General features: G+C 38.7%; 1 protein-coding gene and 1 long non-coding RNA gene across 4 annotated transcripts in view; one reads left to right on the top strand and one right to left on the bottom strand.

Moving 5' to 3' along the window:
- Window positions 1-13620, top strand: part of TLK1 (tousled like kinase 1) — a 160383-nt gene extending 146763 nt beyond the window's left edge. For all 3 annotated transcript variants that reach the window (XM_064586672.1, XM_045868642.3, XM_045868644.3), the window contains 3 exons: window positions 713-824; window positions 1701-1808; window positions 7888-13620. In XM_064586672.1, coding sequence (XP_064442742.1) covers window positions 713-824; window positions 1701-1808; window positions 7888-8064 — 397 coding nt within the window. In that variant the 3' untranslated portion in view covers window positions 8065-13620. The remainder of the gene's footprint in view (window positions 1-712; window positions 825-1700; window positions 1809-7887) is intronic.
- Window positions 3176-6550, bottom strand: LOC135363889 (uncharacterized). The gene is made up of 3 exons (XR_010410179.1): window positions 6435-6550; window positions 5608-5718; window positions 3176-3615 (listed from the first exon to the last, which is right to left on the bottom strand). It is a non-coding gene; the product is annotated as an uncharacterized LOC135363889 (long non-coding RNA).
- Window positions 13621-19718: the final 6098 nt, after the last annotated feature.

Here is a 19718-nt window from a genome sequence, read left to right as displayed (position 1 = left end):
GAGCTGCTCACAGTTTAGAGTGATTTTAGTTTAGTACCGTAATAGAGGTACCATAATATCTGCTGGTTACATGGGGAAGAAGCAAAACTCAGCCTAGAGGGAACAGAGGTCCAGTCAGTCTTAATGAAGAAAAAAGGTACTCACCAAATGAATTAGAGTGGTTAAGGAAGGCATTAGAGATGATCATATTAAGCAGCATGTGGGGGCAGGGAGGTAGTGTGGGGAACCAAGTGAATGGTCTTTGCTGAGCCAGTTGCTTCTAGATTAGAATGGGTCTGTGTTACAAACAAGAGCTATGAGGGCTTACCTTGGCAGTGCATGATGTTGCAGTTTTCTAAGCAGAAGAACCAGCTGGTCAGATATGTGTTTTAGGAAGAGAATTGCTTACACTTTGAACACAGGTGAAGGGGCATGGGAGATCATTTAGAATTGCTTGCTTAAATTAGAACATTATAATTTCTACTGATAATATATTACCTACAGAAATGAAAATGTTAGTATATGTAATACATACTTTATCACGAAGTTGTATGTTTTGGCTCTAGTGTCAAATGATACAAGGATGGAAATGCTGCCAAAGTTTGATTTTCATTCATGAAAGTCCTAAGGTTTTATGTATGAGTATTCTGAGTGTTCTGAAAGTATGTTTAGGAGGCTTAAATTACAGATTGTTAATAGTATCCTTTCCTCTTTTCTCCCCAAAAAACTGTAGGTATTTACCTCCCGAGTGTTTTGTAGTTGGAAAAGAACCACCAAAGATTTCCAACAAGGTTGATGTGTGGTCAGTCGGCGTCATTTTCTTTCAGTGTCTTTATGGTAGAAAGGTAAGTTAAAGTGTGCAAGATTCTGTTCTATGGAGAGAAGTTGAATTTTCCCTCTTAAATGTAAAGTTTAATTAACTTGAAGTCAGTGTAGAGCCTTCTAAGGAAAGCCAGGCCTTTGTTCCTTGCTAAAATTTTCATGGATCAGATTATTTTAATGTCACAGCAGCTTTCTTGATCTGCTTTTTGCCCCCCCCCCCTTAAATAAAAGAAGAAACTATCAATTGTGCTAACATTTTCTGCTCTTAGGGATACTCAAGCCAAAACACTTTACCTCCCCCACTCCTACCACCCCCCCCAACATACTCAGGCCTGGGTATAGCATCCCCTTGTGCTTCCTCAGGGAAATTCCATCAAATTTAGTCTTAATTCTTCCCAAACCTCTTCCCACACCTCTCTTTATTTTGAAGTCAGAGCTACAAGCTGCCATAGATACCTTCCAACCCCTTCATCAGTGTGGAGAGAGGGGTTAAGGGACTTCTCTGGGAAGTAGCTTCAAGTTAGGAACAAACCCAGAGCTGTCAGTGAAGGAGTGTACCATGTTCAAAGTATTTTATTCTTTGGAATTTTCACAGATGTTTCCACTGCTTCTTACTTTTTAAATCATATTTCCATTTTTTAAACAGTCGTAATAAATTTTTAGATTTTTTTTAAATTTTTATTTTATCTTAAATATGTTGCAACAGCATTATTTTCTGTGCTATTTGCTATGTTGAGGATTGGTTAGATGGGCTTACTCAGCCTTCTATCAGTTATAACCTTATTTCCATGAGAATGCATCCCAAGTTACAAATAACTAAGATTTTTTAGAACACAAATCATTTATATTTTGGATTCACTGATAATTACTCTGTTTTCTAAACTTTTTTTTTTTTTAAGCCATTTGGTCACAATCAATCACAACAAGACATTCTTCAAGAAAATACAATATTAAAAGCCACAGAAGTCCAGTTCCCTGTAAAACCAGTTGTAAGCAGTGAAGCAAAGGTATTACATTTATGTAAATAGGTTTTGTGAAGTAATTTCGTAAATTGTGCTTAAAGTAAGTACAGTTGACTTTTGAACCACATGGGTTTGAACTGTACAGGCATTATTGTGAATTTTTTTTTTTTAACAGTACAATACTGTAAATGTATTTTCAAGATTTTCTTAACATTTTCCTTTCTCTAGTTTACTTTATTAAAAGAATACAGCATATAATACATATACAAGATATGTATTACTCGAATGTTTATGTTATCGGTAAGTCTTCCAGTCAACACTAGGCCATTTGTAGAGTTGTATTTGGATTTTCAACTGCGCCTCTAACCCCCCACATTGTTCACGGGTCAGCTGTACTTATTAATAAGTAAAGTAAAAGGGATTGCTGCCACAGTAAAATCTGCCCATTAGGTCTTTGGTTTTCATCTTTTAAAGACCCAAATACACATCAGTTTGCTTTGAAAATTAGGGGAAAATCACAAGACCTTTATGTTTTATATATCAGCTTATGTTAATATTGAGATATTTAAGTATACAAGAAGTAAGAAAGTAGTAATAACTACTATTTAGTGATTATGTGCCAAGCATTGTGTTGATACTTTAACAGCCTTATGAGGTATAGATCAGTATCTTCATTATTCCCATTTTATAAGGAAGCCAGTTAATCATATGAGCTAGTAAACAGCAGAGCTGTGGCCCAGTTTTCACTCTGGTAGACTCCAGAATTCACTGTTGACCTTATGCTGCCCTACAGTAGCTCTTGAGAAAGCCTGACCTCTTCATCCCCTCTGCTTCCATGTAGCAGTCTATGAATCAATGACAAATGGCTTCCTGTAGTTCTAATCCATCTGTTTAGTAACATGGAATAGCATTTGTAATTAATAGCAAAATGTTTATGGTACTTATTATCTTTCCACTTTCATCCTCTTGGCCTTTTACATTTGTATTTTCACTCCTGCTTTGTTACACTCATCACAAAGCTCATTTCTCTGTGATCCCTGTTGGAATCTTCTCCTTTTTAAACCCTATGAAATTCCTAAGAAAAACACATGAAGTTCCCATTTTTTTCTGGTATGAATAGCCTAGGCCATAAAGATAATTCATAAGCAGGCATTATATAGTTTCTGTATTTTTAGAATGTAGATAAGCACTGCAAGATATTGCCAGTGATTGAGGTCATAGTGACCTTCAGAATTGAAAATATACTGGTTTTTGTGAATCGCAAATGGTCTTGTATTTCATTTTGTCTGTTATATCTTAATTGGCTTTAGCAAGTTATTTGGATGACTTTTAGAAGATATAAGAACATCACATATTTTTCGTAAGGTAAATATGGCTCCTTAAAAAGAACTTGACAATGCTACCATCTAAATTTTGTCTTCCTTTTCTATCTGCAGCATCGGTGGTAACAGAAACTAAGTAACTTAACTAACAGATATGACCAGGAATGAGTATATAGTGCCAAAAAGAAGTCCCATTTAGGCCTCTCTGGCTCTAGCCTTCTTCATAGGCACCACAATCACAGATCTGGGAGGCAGAGGGGCACATTGTTTTTTGTGGGGTTTTGTATGTGTTGTGTGTGTTGTTGTTTTTTCCCCCAGACCTCGTCCTTACAGAATACACCTTTACCAAGTACCTCCACTGACCTGGTGGTGTGAGCATCTTAAGTACATTTACTCCTTGTAGGCTTCCTCATCTCGCTGTCAGCAGGTTTTCATCTTCTCAGACTCTGCCTTTAACAAAATCAGTCACTCTTGATTTTTTTTCCCCCTCCATCTTAAATTTCAAAGACCACTCTGAAAATGATTAAGACCTAAGGATTCAGAAAGATTTTTGATAAATATTAGTAAGCTAACCAAGGAGAAGGATAAGAAGAGCTAGGTTTGTTTTTAGAGAAAAACTTACTTATAATGAATTTCAAACGAAGAAGGTATAAAATACTTTTTAATGTGATTAAGCTTTGATTTTAAAGTTATGTATCTTAGTTGTAGTTTTCCTGCAGTGCTTTTAATTGATGAATATATGTGGAAGTTAGGAATTTCAAGACAAGCTAAAGTTATTTCTACTGTAAATAAAGGAAATGATCAGTTAGCCCTTGCAAAAATTCGATATTATATATATTATTTATATAGAGAGAGAGAGTGAAAGAAGCCAGGCAAAAGAACATAAGCTGTAATTCCACTTAAGTAAAGTTCACTCAACTACAGTAGATGTCAGGGTAGTGAGGATCCGGCTAGGTTGGGGGCAGAGCCAAAGCCTAGACAGGGGTGGGCAGGGCATGAAGAGATTTAGGAGGTTCTCATTCTGGTTGCCAGCTACATAGAGTTGCTTTGTGTGCTGTTAAGTACACTTACGATTTGTGTACCGTCTGTTAGATTTTTATTTTTTAATATAGAGTGAAGGGCAATATATCAGAACCAGTTTGAGAAGGAAAAAAGATACTGATTATATTCCATTATTTAGTTTTTCCAGTAGTTGCACACAATATCAACCTAAAAAACCTCAGTAGAAGATCACTTCAGTGTTCCCTTCATCTTAAGAAATTCATTATGCTAAAAAGGAAAAAAAAAAATACGGCAAAAAAAAAAATGGCATCATACCCTCTAGCCAAAGTACACAGACAGTAAAATGGAATGAGTGTGGGAGGGTTGTTTTAGCAGAAGAAAAATTCTGGAAGTCTGGAATTATATAAGGAGAACTGCAGCTTTCTGTAGTCACATAGTATTTGGAAGTTCTTGCCAGAGCAGTTAGGCAAGAAACAGAAATAAAAGGCATCCAAGTTGGAAAGGAAGAAGTAAAAAGGTCACTATTTGCAAATGACATTATATATAGAAAACCCTAAAGACTGTGCCCAAAACTGATAGAACTAGTCAACAAATTGAGTAAAGTTGCAGGATACAAAAATCTGTTGCATTTCTATACACTAATAAACTATCAGAAATTAAAGCAGTCCTATTTACAGTTGCATCAAAAAAAAAAAAATACCTAGGAATAAATTAACCAAGGAGGTGAAAGATGTGTACTCTGAAAACTAAAACATTGTGAAAGGTCTTGAAGATAATGCAAATAAATGGAAAGATATTCCTTGCTCATGAATTAGAAGAATATTAAAAAGTCTATACTACCCAAAAATTGAATGCACTCCCTATCAAAATTCCAGTGGCATTTTTCACAAAAATGGATCACCCAATCCTAAAATTTGTATGAAACCACAAAAGACTCTGAATAGCAAAAGCAGTCTTGAGAAAGAATAAAGCTGGAAGCATCAAACTCCTTGATTTTGAACTATATTTCAAAGCTGTAGCAATCAAAACAGTATGATATTGGCATAAAAACAGACAAATGAGTAGAACAGAATAGAGAGCCCAGAAACAAACCCATGCATAGATGGTTGATTACGACAAAAGAGCCAAGATTATAGAGTGGAAAAAGGACAGTCTCTTCAATAAATGATGTTGAGAAAACTGGACCACTGTCTTAAACCATACACGAAAATAAACTAAAATGGATGAAAGTCTTGAATGTAAGACCTGAAGCCAGTAAAGTGGAAGAAAATGTAGCCATTAAGCTCCTTGACATCAGTCTTGGTGAGGATTTGTGGATCTGACACCAAAAGCAAAAATAGACAAGTGGGACTACATCAAATGAAAAACCACCTGCCCAGCAAAAGTAACCATCAAAAAAATGAAAGGGCAACCTACCAAATGGGAGAAAATATTTGCAAATCATAGCTGTTAAGGGGTTAATATTTAAAATATATAAAGAGCTTGTACAACTCCATCACAGAAAAACAATCAAGGGGCACCTGGGTGGCTCAGTTGGTTAAGTTTCTGACTCTTCATCTCAGCTCAGGTCCTCATCCTCAGGGTCATTGGTTCAAGCCTCACGTTGGGCTCCACACTGGGCATGGAGCCTACTTTAAAAAAGAAAGAAAAGAAAATCTGACTTAAAAATGAGCAGAGTATCTGAATAGACACTTCTCCAAAGACAAATATGGCCAACAGGTACATGAAAAGGTGCTCATCGTCACTAATTAGGGAAATGCAAATCAAAATCATAGTGAGGGGGCACCTGGCTGGCTCAGTTGGTAGAGCACACAACTCTAAATCTCAGGGCTGCGAGTTTAAGCCCCATGTTAGGTGTGGAGCCTACTTTAAAAAAATAAAAACCACAGTGAGATACCACTTCATACCTGTTAGAATGACTATTTAAAATAATAATAATAGGGGCGCCTGGGTGGCTCAGTTGTTAAGCATCTGCCTTTGGCTCAGGTCATGATCCCGGGGTATTGGGATCGAACCCCGCATCGGGCTCCCTGCTCCGCTGGAAGCCTGCTTCTCCTCCCACTCCCCCTGCTTGTGTTCCCTCTCTCGCTGTGTCTGTCAAATAAATAAAATCTTTTAAAAAATAATAAAAAATAAAAAACAAAATAAAGATAAGAAATAAGTGTTGGCAAGGATGTGGAGAACAGGGAACCCTGTGCACTGTTGGTAGGAATGTGAATTGGTATGGCCACGGTGGAAAACAATATGGAGGTTCCTCAAAAAATTAAAAATTTAACTACCCTATGATCAGTAATTCTGCTTCTGTGTATTTATCCAAGAAAAGGAAAACACTAATTGGAAAACATACCTGTACCACCAGGTTCATTGCAGCATTATTTACAATAGCCAAGTCTACGGCCATACCACCCTCAACGCGCCCGATCTCATCTGATCTCGGAAGCTAAGCAGGGTTGGGCCTGGTTAGTACCTGGATGGGAGACAATAACCAAGACATGGCAACAACTAAGTGTCCATCAGAGGATGAATAGCTCAAGAAAATGTGTATATATACGATGGAATATTATTCAGCCATGAGAAAGAAGGGTATCTTGCCAGTTGCAACAACATGGATAGACCTTGAGCACATTACGCTAAGTGAGATAAGTCAGAGAAAGATACCATATGATCTCACCTGTATGTAGAATCTTATTAAAAAAGAAAAAAAAAAAAAACCCAGGTTCATGAATACAGAGAACAGACTAGTGGGCGTCAGGGGGTGGGAGATGAGCGAAATGGACAAAGAGGGTAAAAGGTACAAGCTTCCAGTTATAAAATAAATCATAGGGATGTAATGTACAGTATGGTGACTATAATTGGTAATACTATATATTTGAAAGTTGCTATGAATAGATCTTAAAATTTATCAAAAGAAAAAATTTTTTGTAACAGTGGTGATATTAACTTATAAATAATAAGATATCAGTACAAATATCTAAGTTGTACACCTAAAACTAACAATGTTCTATGTCAGTTATACTTCAGTTTTTTAAAAATAATTACCATGTCATCCAGCAAGTCCAGGGATCAAACAGGTATTTATATGCCATTGCTCACAGCAGCATTATTCATAGTAGCCAAAAGGTAGAAGCAATGCAAAAATGTCCATCAACAGATAAATGGATAAACAAAATGTGGTATATACATGAAATGGAGTATTATTCAGCCTTAAAAAGAAACGAAATTCTGATGCATGCGACTACATGGATGGCTCTTAAACATTATGCTAAGTGAAATAAGCTATACACAAAAGGACAAATATTGTATGATTCCACTTACAGAATAGTGGTTACCAAGTGCTGGTTGAAGGACGAGTGAGGAGTTGTTTAATGGGTACAGAATTTCAGCTTTTGTTTTGGGTATTGGATAAGCTTTGGATGATGAAAATGATGTGGAGATGGATAATCTTGATGTTTCACAACAAGGTGAATGTACTTAAAATGTCACTGAATTGTACACTCAAAAAGAAGTAAAATGCTAATTTTTATTCTTGGAATAAAATTTTTAAAAAGTGAGATGCACCTTTCCTTAATGCACCTTAAATGGTAGCAGTAATCATTTAGACTATAAAGTGAAAAACTAAGGGCTGTGAGTTGAGTTGAATTTGGAGTAAGAACTTTATTGCTACAGAATTTTAAAAGATTTGAATGCTAATGAAATGAAATATACTTATTATCTTAAATGTATTCATCCTTCTACGGGAGTCAGCTGACTGATGTTTAGAAGGGGCAAAAATTTTAATTTCTGAACTTTTCCTTTTTAAGGCCTTTATAAGACGCTGTCTGGCCTACCGAAAAGAAGATCGGTTTGATGTGCACCAACTGGCAAATGACCCATACCTTCTCCCGCATATGAGAAGATCAAATTCTTCAGGAAACTTACACATGGCTGGGCTTACAGCATCCCCTACACCCCCTTCTTCAAGCATAATTACTTACTGATTTTCCTCCAAAATTGGCATGATATCTTTGAATTGCTTCCAGATACACACTTGAGTTTGAGAGCATTTGATTGTTTTCTGTTGTTTCCTTTTTCACACAGGACATGGTTGAAAACTATTTGTGAACTGAAGTTCTTCATAGCGTCATTTGTATGAGAGTGGATCATGGACAATGAATAAAATGTACACTTTTGACTATGACCTTGAACAGTGAAGGATGACTGCCTGTTGCACAGAAACAGGAATACCATGTTAAGAAAAATTGTTTGGGGGAACACTGTAAATAACGTTTATAATACTTAAATACATTTGGTTGTTTAACTAGAGAGTTCTAATATGAAGGGTAGTTTTTCATTATTTAAAAACACATGGAAAAAATATTTCTAACACAAGAACTATAGTGCCTGGATACATTCTTCAGCATTCAGCAGTTAATCTGCTGAAACCAAAGTAAGAACTGAATGACATTTGTGTTTTATAGAATGTGAGAGTTAGAATCTTTGGACTTTGGACAGTTAGATTTTGTCACTTGCCTATTCTGGCTTTTACCAAGTTGTACCTCAAAACCGCGTGTCCGTTTTTGTTTTTGTTTTTTTTTCCCACTAGTCATATTAACAGGAGAGCTGTTATTTCTAGATACTTTACACCTTTGACAAATGAGCTGCTTGTTTTAAAAATCAGTTGAATTCACTAAATATCTCTGGTGTTTTCAACATGTTTGAATTAAGATATTTTCCCTTTGTTACCAGGCCTTGTTCATAAACAAGTGACAGTACGTAACCAAATGCAGATCAGACCAGTTCTATGCAGGATAATGATAAATTCCCTTCTAGCTCTATTGTAAATTGTTGTACAGATGTTGTATTACAGTTACCAGTTTCAGCAGCTTATTCTTGTACAAATGTTTAAAAATATGGCTTTTCTAATTGGATATTGTATTTTTTTTAAGTCTTCTTGAAGGCGCTTTAATTGCTGCTAAATGATGTTGCTTCTTTGCTAAAAAAAATCTAATGACCTCCTTAAAGGTGCAAGTTGACTGTACATATGTCATAGAGAGATATTAAAGGCTGGCATTCATTAACAATCAAGGCATGTAAAAATGATCCATCTTGGACATATAGGGTTCACTAAATCAGATTCTTGGGTTCTAGGGCTGGGGAGCACATAGATAACTAGATTTATAAATTGTTCATGTTTATCCTACGTTTCTAGAAGGTTCTTACCAGAACGGTGAGACGGTCCCCATAAATAAGTTTCTTGTGGTTTGTACAGATTTGTTAAAATGTGAACATTTTCTAACTGCCTTGTATGGTAGAAACCATTATTTTTCAGGATGTTCTATTTTACTCCTGTAAGAATTATTTGTCACATTCATAATGCTGATACTTACATGTAAGTTGTCCATGTTGCCGAAAAAGGAGGTGATAACCACAGATTCTCCTTAATATTGTACAGTTAAACTGTGGCTCTTATTTCTCATGTTGCAAGCCATTTTGTTTCATTGTACATATAGACACATTGTCTCTTTAAGTAAGATGCTGCTGAAATTGTAGAGAATGTAGCCAAAACAGTAATAAACAATGACAATTAAAATTTAAGGACTATGAAAATTACATTTCAAGGGAGCTTTGAAGATTTAGGATATTGACTGACTAGGCTCCTTAAGAATCAGCTCCATAAATTCTGTAAGTATACTTCAAGACACAGGTGTCAAGAGCTTCAAGCTGTTAAAGTAAACCTAATAATCATGATCACTGGGTAAGTAACACACAGCGCTGTGAGGAGTGAGTGGCCTCAGGGCTATACCTGCTCTTCTGTAGATTAAGATAGAAATCCTGTTTTTCAAAAATATTGATATGGTAATGAAATGTTAGCATTAATTGAGTGCTTTAGGTGCTGCCTACAAATTTTTCAGTTTTGTTTGAGTTTTCATCTTTACAAATCATTAAGTACTGTGTTCATATAGTACTTGTCATTTAAAGTCCTGCATTAAAAGAAAATGCTCGGTTTTTAAAAATTTCAGTGAGATACACAGTGGACATGTACATCTGACACTAGGTGGAATAAGTGGTGTAGACTAAGTCACTGCGTTACCATATTCTTTTCAAATGAATGAAAATGACTGCTAGTGTGGAAATGCAGGAAAACAAGCCACAGCAGGAAACTGCTTCCCTGGTTTCCAAAGATGTATACGAGGTAAATCAACTTAGACACCTACGTTTTCCCCAGTAAATGCTATAGACTTTGGGTCATAGGCCACTAACCCAACAGGTACAAGATGACTAACGGAGCCAAACTGAATTATTTACTGCTCCCTTCACATGGGAAATGGGGGTCTATTGCTGAATAATTTCAGTCACTGGCTATCTTTGGCTCTAGTATCTTCTGAAGCTTACATTGGTTTTGGTCTCCTGAATTCTGTCCTCAGAATTAAAGCATGTCTTCTTTCCCTAAGACATGAGCCACCGGTCTCCCTTTAGGAATCAGCATGGATGCAAGGTAAAATACACAGTTTTTGCATATAATTTAAACATCTTTCTTTAAGGTGATTTAGCTGTAGTGTATGCATGTTGAGAGGACGTGTAGAAACCACTCTAGTAATTTATAAGTCGGGAGTTGAGTAGATTTTTGGGTTTTGTTTTTCAAAAGTAGAGTCAGGTTTATTTTCTTACTGTCATCCTCTTCTGCTAACAGAACTCTTTCAGTTTAAATGGTACATAAAATGTGAACACATATTCTACAAATACTTTATAACATGAAGCCAAAATGATGGAGAGTTTCAGCGAAACATTTAAAGACTATATTGTTCGTTTTGCTGTTCATTAACTTATTAAATACAATGTTGATTGACATGAGATGTTATTAGCTATGTTTTAGTGCTAATTGTAGACAGCAGTCCTTTTAGCTTAAGAATTTAATTATGTTGCTGTTTGAAATGTGAAAAATTTAGCCTTATACCTTGATACCGACAGGTCTTTCTCCAATCCCACTTTAAATTTTGACATGTTATCTGATCATTAAGTACAACTGAACTTAATGTTCTGAAGGCTTAATATAATTCAAAAAGTGCTTTAGCAGCTAATTTTTAAGATTCAGCTGGGAAGATGGTGTTATACAAAGATCCTGAATTCATCCCCTCCCATGAGCATTCCAAGTCTACTGCTACATATGGACCATTTCCCTCTGAAAAAGGTCTGAAAACTAGATGAACTGCTCTCTACAACAAAAAATATAAAGGACCACATTGTGACGGGTAGGAGAGGCAGAGACAGTCTCAAAATAAAACAAAAAAACCCAGTGTGGCAACACATTAGGGAGAGATCGCACTAGAGTGGTGCTTCTTCAGGAGGAGCAAAGGCTTGGTGTCCTACATTGGGCACTCCAGACCCTGGGGTCTGCATCTGAGAGACAAGCCACCAGAACATTTGGCCCGGAAAACCAACAGGGCTGACCTGTAGGAGGTGCCAAAGTGCTACAGGAAACAAAAATCACTGCTTAGAGGGCTTGCATGTAATTTGGCTCACCCTGAAACCCAGTGGAAAAAAGCAGCTTGAAAAGCACTTAGCAGTAACCCACAAGCAGAAAAGGATATCGCAGGTGCAGAGGTCTTCCCTGAGGAACAAGTGGTTCAAGCCCATTGGGCATGCCCTCCCTGTCCTTGGAATCTGCACCAGGAAGATAATCCCCCATAACATCTGGCTTTGCAAATCAGCTGGATTTAACTGGGGGAGAGAGAGGAAACCAAGTCCCTGCTCTTAAAGGGCCAGTGCGCTGTAACAGTCCAAGACCCAGCACAGAAGCAGCATATTGAAAGCGCCTGGGTTAAGAGGGGTTCTCTGGTCTAATGGCTAGTAGTCTGGACTCTGAAAAGCACCTAGGTTATTCTACATGAAGGAGATTTACTGACTAATTTTAAGGCAAGTGACGGACACAGATCCGTAGGAACTTTCTCCTGAAAGGGCAGCACTGATGGGCACAGTTTTTCTTGCCCAATCGTGGCATTCCCCTGTAGATCGGACCCACCCCACCCACCTCTCAGTAGGCGCCCCTCCAAAGTAGCTATCACCTCACCACAGCTGGTAGAAAGCCTTGGTCAGGACTGGCTCCCTTGTAAAGTACCTCTGGCCCCAGAGATGGAGGCAGCCCTGCCTATCAGCACATCTACAAAAATCACTGCAGGGCCTTGCAACCACCCTCACTGGGAGTTAGCCGCACCCCTCAGCATGCCCACGGAGGTCCGTGTAGTCACACCTGAAGGGTACATGCAGCCCCTCCCACGGGGGAGACCTCTAAAGCCACTCATTCTGGTAACCATGGGGGAATTGTGTTTCCGGAGCTGACCGGACACCAACATGCGGATACCTCCCAAACCAGAACATGGAGCAGACCTATGGTAGTATATAGAAACAAACACGGCCAGAAAAAAGGAGACTGACAGGTACGGTCCAAATGTAAGAACAAGACAAAAACCTCAAAAAGTTAAAATGGAGATAAGCAACCTACCTGCTAAAGTAATGGTCATAAAGGCGCTCACAGAACTTGGAAGAGTAGATGAACTCAGAACTTCAACAAAGGGGTAAAAAATTCTTTAAAAGAATGAGCTGAAGAATACAATAACTGAAATGAAAAACACTAGGGGCAATCAACAATAACAATAACCTGGCAAGGTTATCATTCAGAATTGAGGTGAATTTGAGTCTTGAGACAAGACTCAAAAGAGTTTAACACCACTAATTGGCCTTCAAAGAAATGCTAAATGGAAAGAAAATGCAGTAAGAAGAAAATTATGAAAAATTTCACTAGTAAAAGCAAACTCCTAGTAAAGGTAGTAGATCACTTATAAACCTAGGATAAAGCTTAAAAGACAAAAGTAGTAAAATCAACTATATCTAAAACAGTTAAGAGACAAAGGATGTAAAATGTCAAATTATGGGGGTGGGGGGAGTAAAAAAGACACTTTTAAAATGTGTCCAATCTTGAACATCTATCAACTTTAAATAGACTGCTATATACATAGGATGCTATATAGGAACCCCATGGTACCACAAACCAAAATCTGATTAAAAAAAAAAAAATCCAAGCATAAGAAAAAATCAGCAAATAACAAGAGAAAGGAACAAAGAACTACAAAAACCAGAAAGCAATTAGCAAAAATGGTAATAAGTACATAACTACGAATAATTACTTTAAATGTAAATGGACTAAATGCTCCAAAGACGTGAGACTGCATGGATTAAAAAAAGAAAAAAAAACAAGACCCATTTATATGCTGCCTACAAGAGATGTACTTCAGGGCGCCTGGGTGGCTCAGTTGGTTAAGTGACTGCCTTCAGCTCAGGTCATGATCCCGGAGTCCCGGGATGGAGTCCCACATCGGGCTCCCTGCTCAGCAGGAAGCCTGCTTCTCCCTCTGACCCTCCCCCCTCTCATGTGCTCTCTCTCATTCTCTCTCTCAAATAAATAAAATCTTAAAAAAAAAAAAAAAAAAAAAGATGTACTTCAAATCCTAAAGGCAGAAACCAAAAGTAAAGGGGTGGAGAAAGATATTTCATGCAAATGGAAGCAAAAAAAAAAAGGCCAGGATAGCAAAACTTACATCACATGAAGTAGATTTTAAAGTAGAGACTGTAATAACAGGCAAGGGCATTACATGATGATAAAGGAGTCAATCCAATAAAGATGACATAAACAAGTATATGTATCTGCACCCAACATTAGAGCACCTAAATATATATAAGACAAATATTAAAAGACATAAAAGGAGAAACTGATAGTAATATAATAGTAAGGGACTCTGATACCCCCCTCACATCAACGGATAGATCATCCAGACAGACAAATCAATAAGGAAAGAGTAAATGATAAATTAGATCAGATGGACTTTACAGACATTACAGAACATTCAATTTGAAAACAGCAGACTACATTCTTTTCAAGTGCATATGAAACATTCTCCAGGATAGATCACATGTTAGGTTACAAAACAAGTCTCAATAAATGTAAGAAGTTGAAATATCCAGCATCTCCAACCATAATGGTATGAAAATAGAAATCAAAGAAAAACTGGGGGAAAAAAAAACAACCTCATGGAGGCTAAAAATGCTACTAAACAACCAGTGGGTCAATGAAGATACCAAAGACTAAATTTAAAAAAACTGAGACAAAATACAAATTCCAAAATATTTGGGACACAATAAATGCTGTTCTAGGAGGGAAGTTTATAGTGATAGACCTATCTCAAGAAACAAGATTCTCAAATGATCTAACCTTATCCCAAAAGGAACAGAAAACAAGCCTATAGTTGAAGGCAGGAAGTAATAAAAACCAGAAAGAGTTTGAGAATCTCCTTCTGCTCCCAGAACGTGCCTGAGATTGACACTCAGATCAATCAGGGTTTCAGTCTCCTGCTTGGCACCGTAGCTTAACCTGTGGTCTCTTCAGAATGCCCAAAGCCTTGTTTCCTATCACCTTAGACTGCAGACCAGTCTAGAAAAGCCTATGAGAGAGTAGCATTTAAATAAAGGGGGGAAAAGTATTTGTTTCACTGTTGGAAGATTTTTGTTGTTATTCTCCCTTGTTCCTGAATCCTATTCTGATCCTCAACCACATTTACAGCAATATAATTAGTGTTGAAGTAAGGTGTTACCCATCAAGAAATTGCCACAGTCTTTATAGTTGAATAAATAACAACTGTGTAATGTTAAAAAAATAAAAATAAAATAAAAATCAATGTGGAAATAAGTGAAATAGAGAAGAAAAGGACAATATAAAAGATGAAACTAAGAGTTCTTAAAAAAATAGGACATAAATGTTTAGGCAGATTTATCAAGAAAATGGATTCAAAATCAGATGAAAGAGCGGTTATAACCAACTCCACAGAAAGGATTATAAGAGACTACTATAAACAATTATAGGCCGACAATTTTACAACCTAGAAGACATGGATAAATTCCTAGAACATACCATCTTCCAAGACTGAAATCAGGAAGACAAAATGATAACTGGCTAATTACTAGGATATTGAATCAGCAGTCAAAAACCTCCCAACAAACAAAAGTCCGGGACCAGACAGCTTCAGAGGTGAATTCTACCAAACATTTGAGAAACAGTTAATACCTATCCTCAAACTATTCCAAAAATTAGAAGAGGAAGAAAACAGATTCTATGAGCCAAGCATTACCATGATATCAAAAGAAGACGAACTACAAAAAAGAAAATTATAGACCAGTATTCCTGATAAACACAATTGCAAAATTCTCAACAAAATACTAGTAAATTAGACTCAACAACAAAAAAAGGATCATTCACCACGATCAAGTGGCATTTATTCCATGGATGCAAGGATGATTCAATGTCTGCCAATCAATCAGTGTGATACACCACATTAACAAAGTGAAGGATAAAAATCATTTGATTATCTCAATAGATGCAGGAAAACCATTTGACAAAATTCAACATCCATTCGTGATAAAACCTCTCAGCAAAGTGGGTACAGATGGAACATACCTTAATATAATAAAGGCCATATATATAAAAACCCATAGCTAACATCATACACGATAGTGAAAAGTGGGAAGACCAGGAAGAAGACAAGGAAGCCCACTCTCACCACATTCATTCAACATAGTATTGGAAGTCCTAGTCAAAACAATCAGACAAGAAAAATAAGACATCCAAATTGGTAAGGAAGAAGTTAAACTGTCACTATTTGTAGATGACATGATAGTATATATACAAAACTCTCAATACTCCACCAAAAACTACTAGAACTAATAAATGAATTCAGTAAAGTTGCAGGATACAAAATTAATACACAGAAATTGCTTGTGTTTCTATACACTAATAACTAGCAAAAAGAAATTAAGAAAAAAATTTCACTTACAATTGCATCAAAAATAATAAAATGCATAGGAATAAATTTAACCAAGGAAGGGAAACGTACTCTGAAAACTAACACACACTGATAACACAAATGGAAAAATAGCCCTTGCCCACGGATTGGAAGATTTAATATTGTTAAAATGTCCACACTACACAAAGCAACCCACAGATTCAGTGCAATCCCTATCAAAATACAAATAGCTTTTTTAACAGGACTAGAACAAACAATCCTAAAATTTGTAAGGAACCACAAAAGATCCCAAATAACCAAAGCAATCTTGAGGGGAAAAAAAAGAAAAAAAGCTGAAGATATCACATTCCCAGATTCCAAACTATACTACAAAGCAATTCAAATCAAAAGTGTGTGGTACTGGCCCCCAAATAGCACACAGATCAGAGGGACAGAGTAGAGAGCCCAGAAATAAAGCCACACTTACATGTTTGATTCATCGACAACAAAAGAGGCAAGAATATAAAACGGGGAAAAGATACTCTCTCCAATGAATGGTATTGGGAAAACTGGCTAGCTACATGCAAAAGAATGAAACTCTACCACTTTCTCACACCATATGTAAAAATAATCTCGGGACGCCTGGGTGGCTCAGTTGGTTGAGCGTCTGCCTTCGGCTCAGGTCACGATCCCGGTGTCCTGGGATCGAGCCCCCGCATCGGGCTCCCTGCTCAGCGGGGAACCTGCTTCTCCCTCTGCCTGCCACTCCCCCTGCTTGTGTTCCCTCTCTCGCGCTCGCTCTCTCAAATAAATAAATAAAATGGTTTTAAAAAATTTTTTTTTAATTTTAAAAAGGAATTTTATTAGTGCCAGGGAAACCCATTTATTTAAAGAGTTTCATTTTCAGGGGTGCCCAGGTGGCTCAGTTGGTTGAGCGTCTGCCTTCGGCTCAGGTCACGATCCCGGGGTCCTGGGATCGAGCCCCGCATTGGGCTCCCTGCTCCGCGGGAGGCCTGCTTCTCCCTCTGCCTGCCGCCCCCACCCCACTTGTGCTCTCTCTCTCTCTCTCTCTCTGAAAAATAATCTTTAAAAAAGTCTCAAGATGGATTAAAGACCTGGAATTATTGTCCAAGAAGGCAATGTAGGAAGACTCTGAATTTACCTCCTCCATGGACACACCAAATCTGTATGTATTTACATGCAGTTTCTCCTGGATCAGAACTGAGGGCTGACTGGGCCACAGCTGCACAACAAAAGACAGCATGGAGAAGAGCAGGAGAGATGGAGACCTGGTAGCAAAGAGAACCCCCGCATCCCGTGCTGCCAGCTCTAGTGGGGAGGGACGGTACTGAGGGACTAAGCAGATTCACTGAAAAAAAAAAAAAAAGAAAGGCAGTGGTTTAAAAGAGCAACTAGCATATAAAAGATCCAGCCCGAAACTCCACAAAATAGTGCAAGAGCCACTGGGACTTTCTCCAGGCCAGAGACACTGGCAAGGGCCACGGTTTACATCCCCCCTCCACTCGCTAGCACAGAGGGGAGCAGGGTCCACAACCATAGCCGGGCCCCTAGCCCACACAGCGCCAGATGGCCTTGGGGCTCAGGAAAAAACCCGTGGCTTAAAACAGGAAATAGGGTAGCTAGGAACTAACCCTAGGACACTGCCAAATGGCAGGGGATCTGCCGGAGCACTCTCTGGGTCTCGGGCTGGTGAGCACCGCTGTTTACACTGTCACCTTGAGAACACGGACAAGAGCAGGTTCCTGGTGCCCAACCATCCTAATGCTTCAGTAAGCCCTGGGCCCCGAGCCCACACCAGTACTAGCCATCACACCAAGGCGGCCCAGCGCAGCACACAGCAGGCCACCCCTGGTCAGTGCCCACCACGCTCCCACCCACTGTGCCGAGGTGACGCAGGAGCGAGGCACTCTGAAATACTCCTAGCTTGCACCGCGTTGGCCTCAGAGGCCTTGCTAGGCACCCCCTATTCAGAGCCCTGGGGGGACTCCTGACTCACAGCTGCTTTGGCTCGAGCCCCCCTGCCAGGACACCCTCTGTGCACAGTATCCTGGAACCCTCCTGACCCATGCCCACCTCAGGTATGGCTGTCCTACTAGGCACCCTCTGTGCAGAGAGCCCAGGACTCCCCTGGCCCACAGCCATGTCAGCTCCAGCCATCCCATCAGGGCAACCCCAGTGTAGAGCACCCCAGGACCCCGACCCCTGCCAGCCAGAGCTCCAACCAGCCAGCCTAAAATGTCACCAGGCACACAGCTTACACAGGGGACAGCCACACGCAAGACCATTCCTTCAAGTTTAGGAGAAGTAGCTGTTCTACATGATTCAAGGAGACAAACACAAAGTGAAGCAAACCCGGGAGACAGAGGAATGAGCTCCAAGTGAAAAAAGACAAAACTTCAGAAAATAACAAAATGAAATTAAGATAAGCAATAGGTCTGATAGCAAATTTAAAGAAATGATTATAAAGGGGGCGCCTGGGTGGCTCAGTCGTTAAGCGTCTGCCTTCGGCTCAGGTCATGGTCCCAGGGTCCTGGGATCGAGCCCCACATCGGGCTCCCTGCTCGGCGGGGAGTCTGCTTCTCCCTCTCCCACTCCCCATGCTTGTGTTTCCGCTCTCTGTGTCAAATAAATAAAATCTTAAAAGAAATCATAAAGATGCTCAGTGGACTGGAGAGAAGAATGGAAAAACTCAACTTCAACAAAGAGATAGAAAATATAAAAAGAACCAATCAATTAAAGAATATAATAACTGAAAGGAACACGCTATAAGGAATCAACAGATTAGTGGATGCAGAAGAACCATCAGTGATCTGGAAAACGGGGTAATGGAAAGCCTCCAAGCTGAAGAACAAAAAGAATAATTTTTATTTTTAAAAATTTTTTAGAAGATTTTATTTTAGAGAAGGCATGAGCAGGGGGAGGGGCAGAGAGAAGGGGAGAGGGAGAGAATCTCAAGGAGACTCTGTGCTGACTGCGAAGGTGATGAATGTTATCATGATAGTAATCATTTCACAAAATATATGTACATCAAATCACCACACTATACACTTGAAATATATACAATTTTATTTGTCAGTTATACCTCAGTAAAGCTGGAGAGGGGTGCCTGGGTGGCTCAGTGAGTTAAGCATCTGCCTTTGGCTCAGGTCATGATCCCAGGGTCCTGGGATCAAGCCCCATGTCGGGCTCCCTGCTCAGCGGGGAGCCTGTTTCTCCCTCTCTGCACCTCCCCCGCCCCCGCTCTTGCTCTCGCTAGCTCTCTCTCTCTCTTAAATAAATAAAACAAAAAAATAAAACTGGAGAAAAAATTTATCCTTCTCTTACACTTTTGTGTTCAAGAGACTTTAAAATCCCCAGCACACTATTCACTAACCTTTCAAGTGACAAAAGTAATAGCAAGGCAAAGTCTTCAATTAATTTACAGTGGAATAGCTAAGAAAAATTACAGTTGACTTCCACAGGTTTTGCTATAACCTTTTCAGATTTATAAAGTTATTTAGTAAGATACTTAATTACCGTAACAGAAAAGCAACTGTATTATATTGGGGTATTTGAAAGGTTTTGCTTTACCACTAGGGATCCATGACCCACTTGAGTAAAAATACAGGTAGTGCTCTCCAGTTCTGAATGGAGGCTGTTAAATGCCATTGGAAATCCCTATTTCTTTACTGGGTATCAAATTCCAGTTTAAAACAACATCGTTCTGGGGCCGCTGGCTGGCTCAGTTGTTAGAGCACGGGACTCTTGATCTTGGGGTCCTGATTCAAGCCCCACAGTGGGTGTTACTACTTATTTGAATTAAT

Source organism: Mirounga angustirostris, unplaced genomic scaffold, assembly GCF_029215605.1.
Source record: "Mirounga angustirostris isolate CCGP_5_RB_7025 unplaced genomic scaffold, mMirAng1.0.hap1 SCAF_3, whole genome shotgun sequence".
NCBI lineage: Eukaryota > Metazoa > Chordata > Mammalia > Carnivora > Phocidae > Mirounga > Mirounga angustirostris.
The sequence above is the reverse complement of the archived record's forward strand: the minus strand, read 5'-3'. Positions and strand labels throughout refer to the sequence as shown.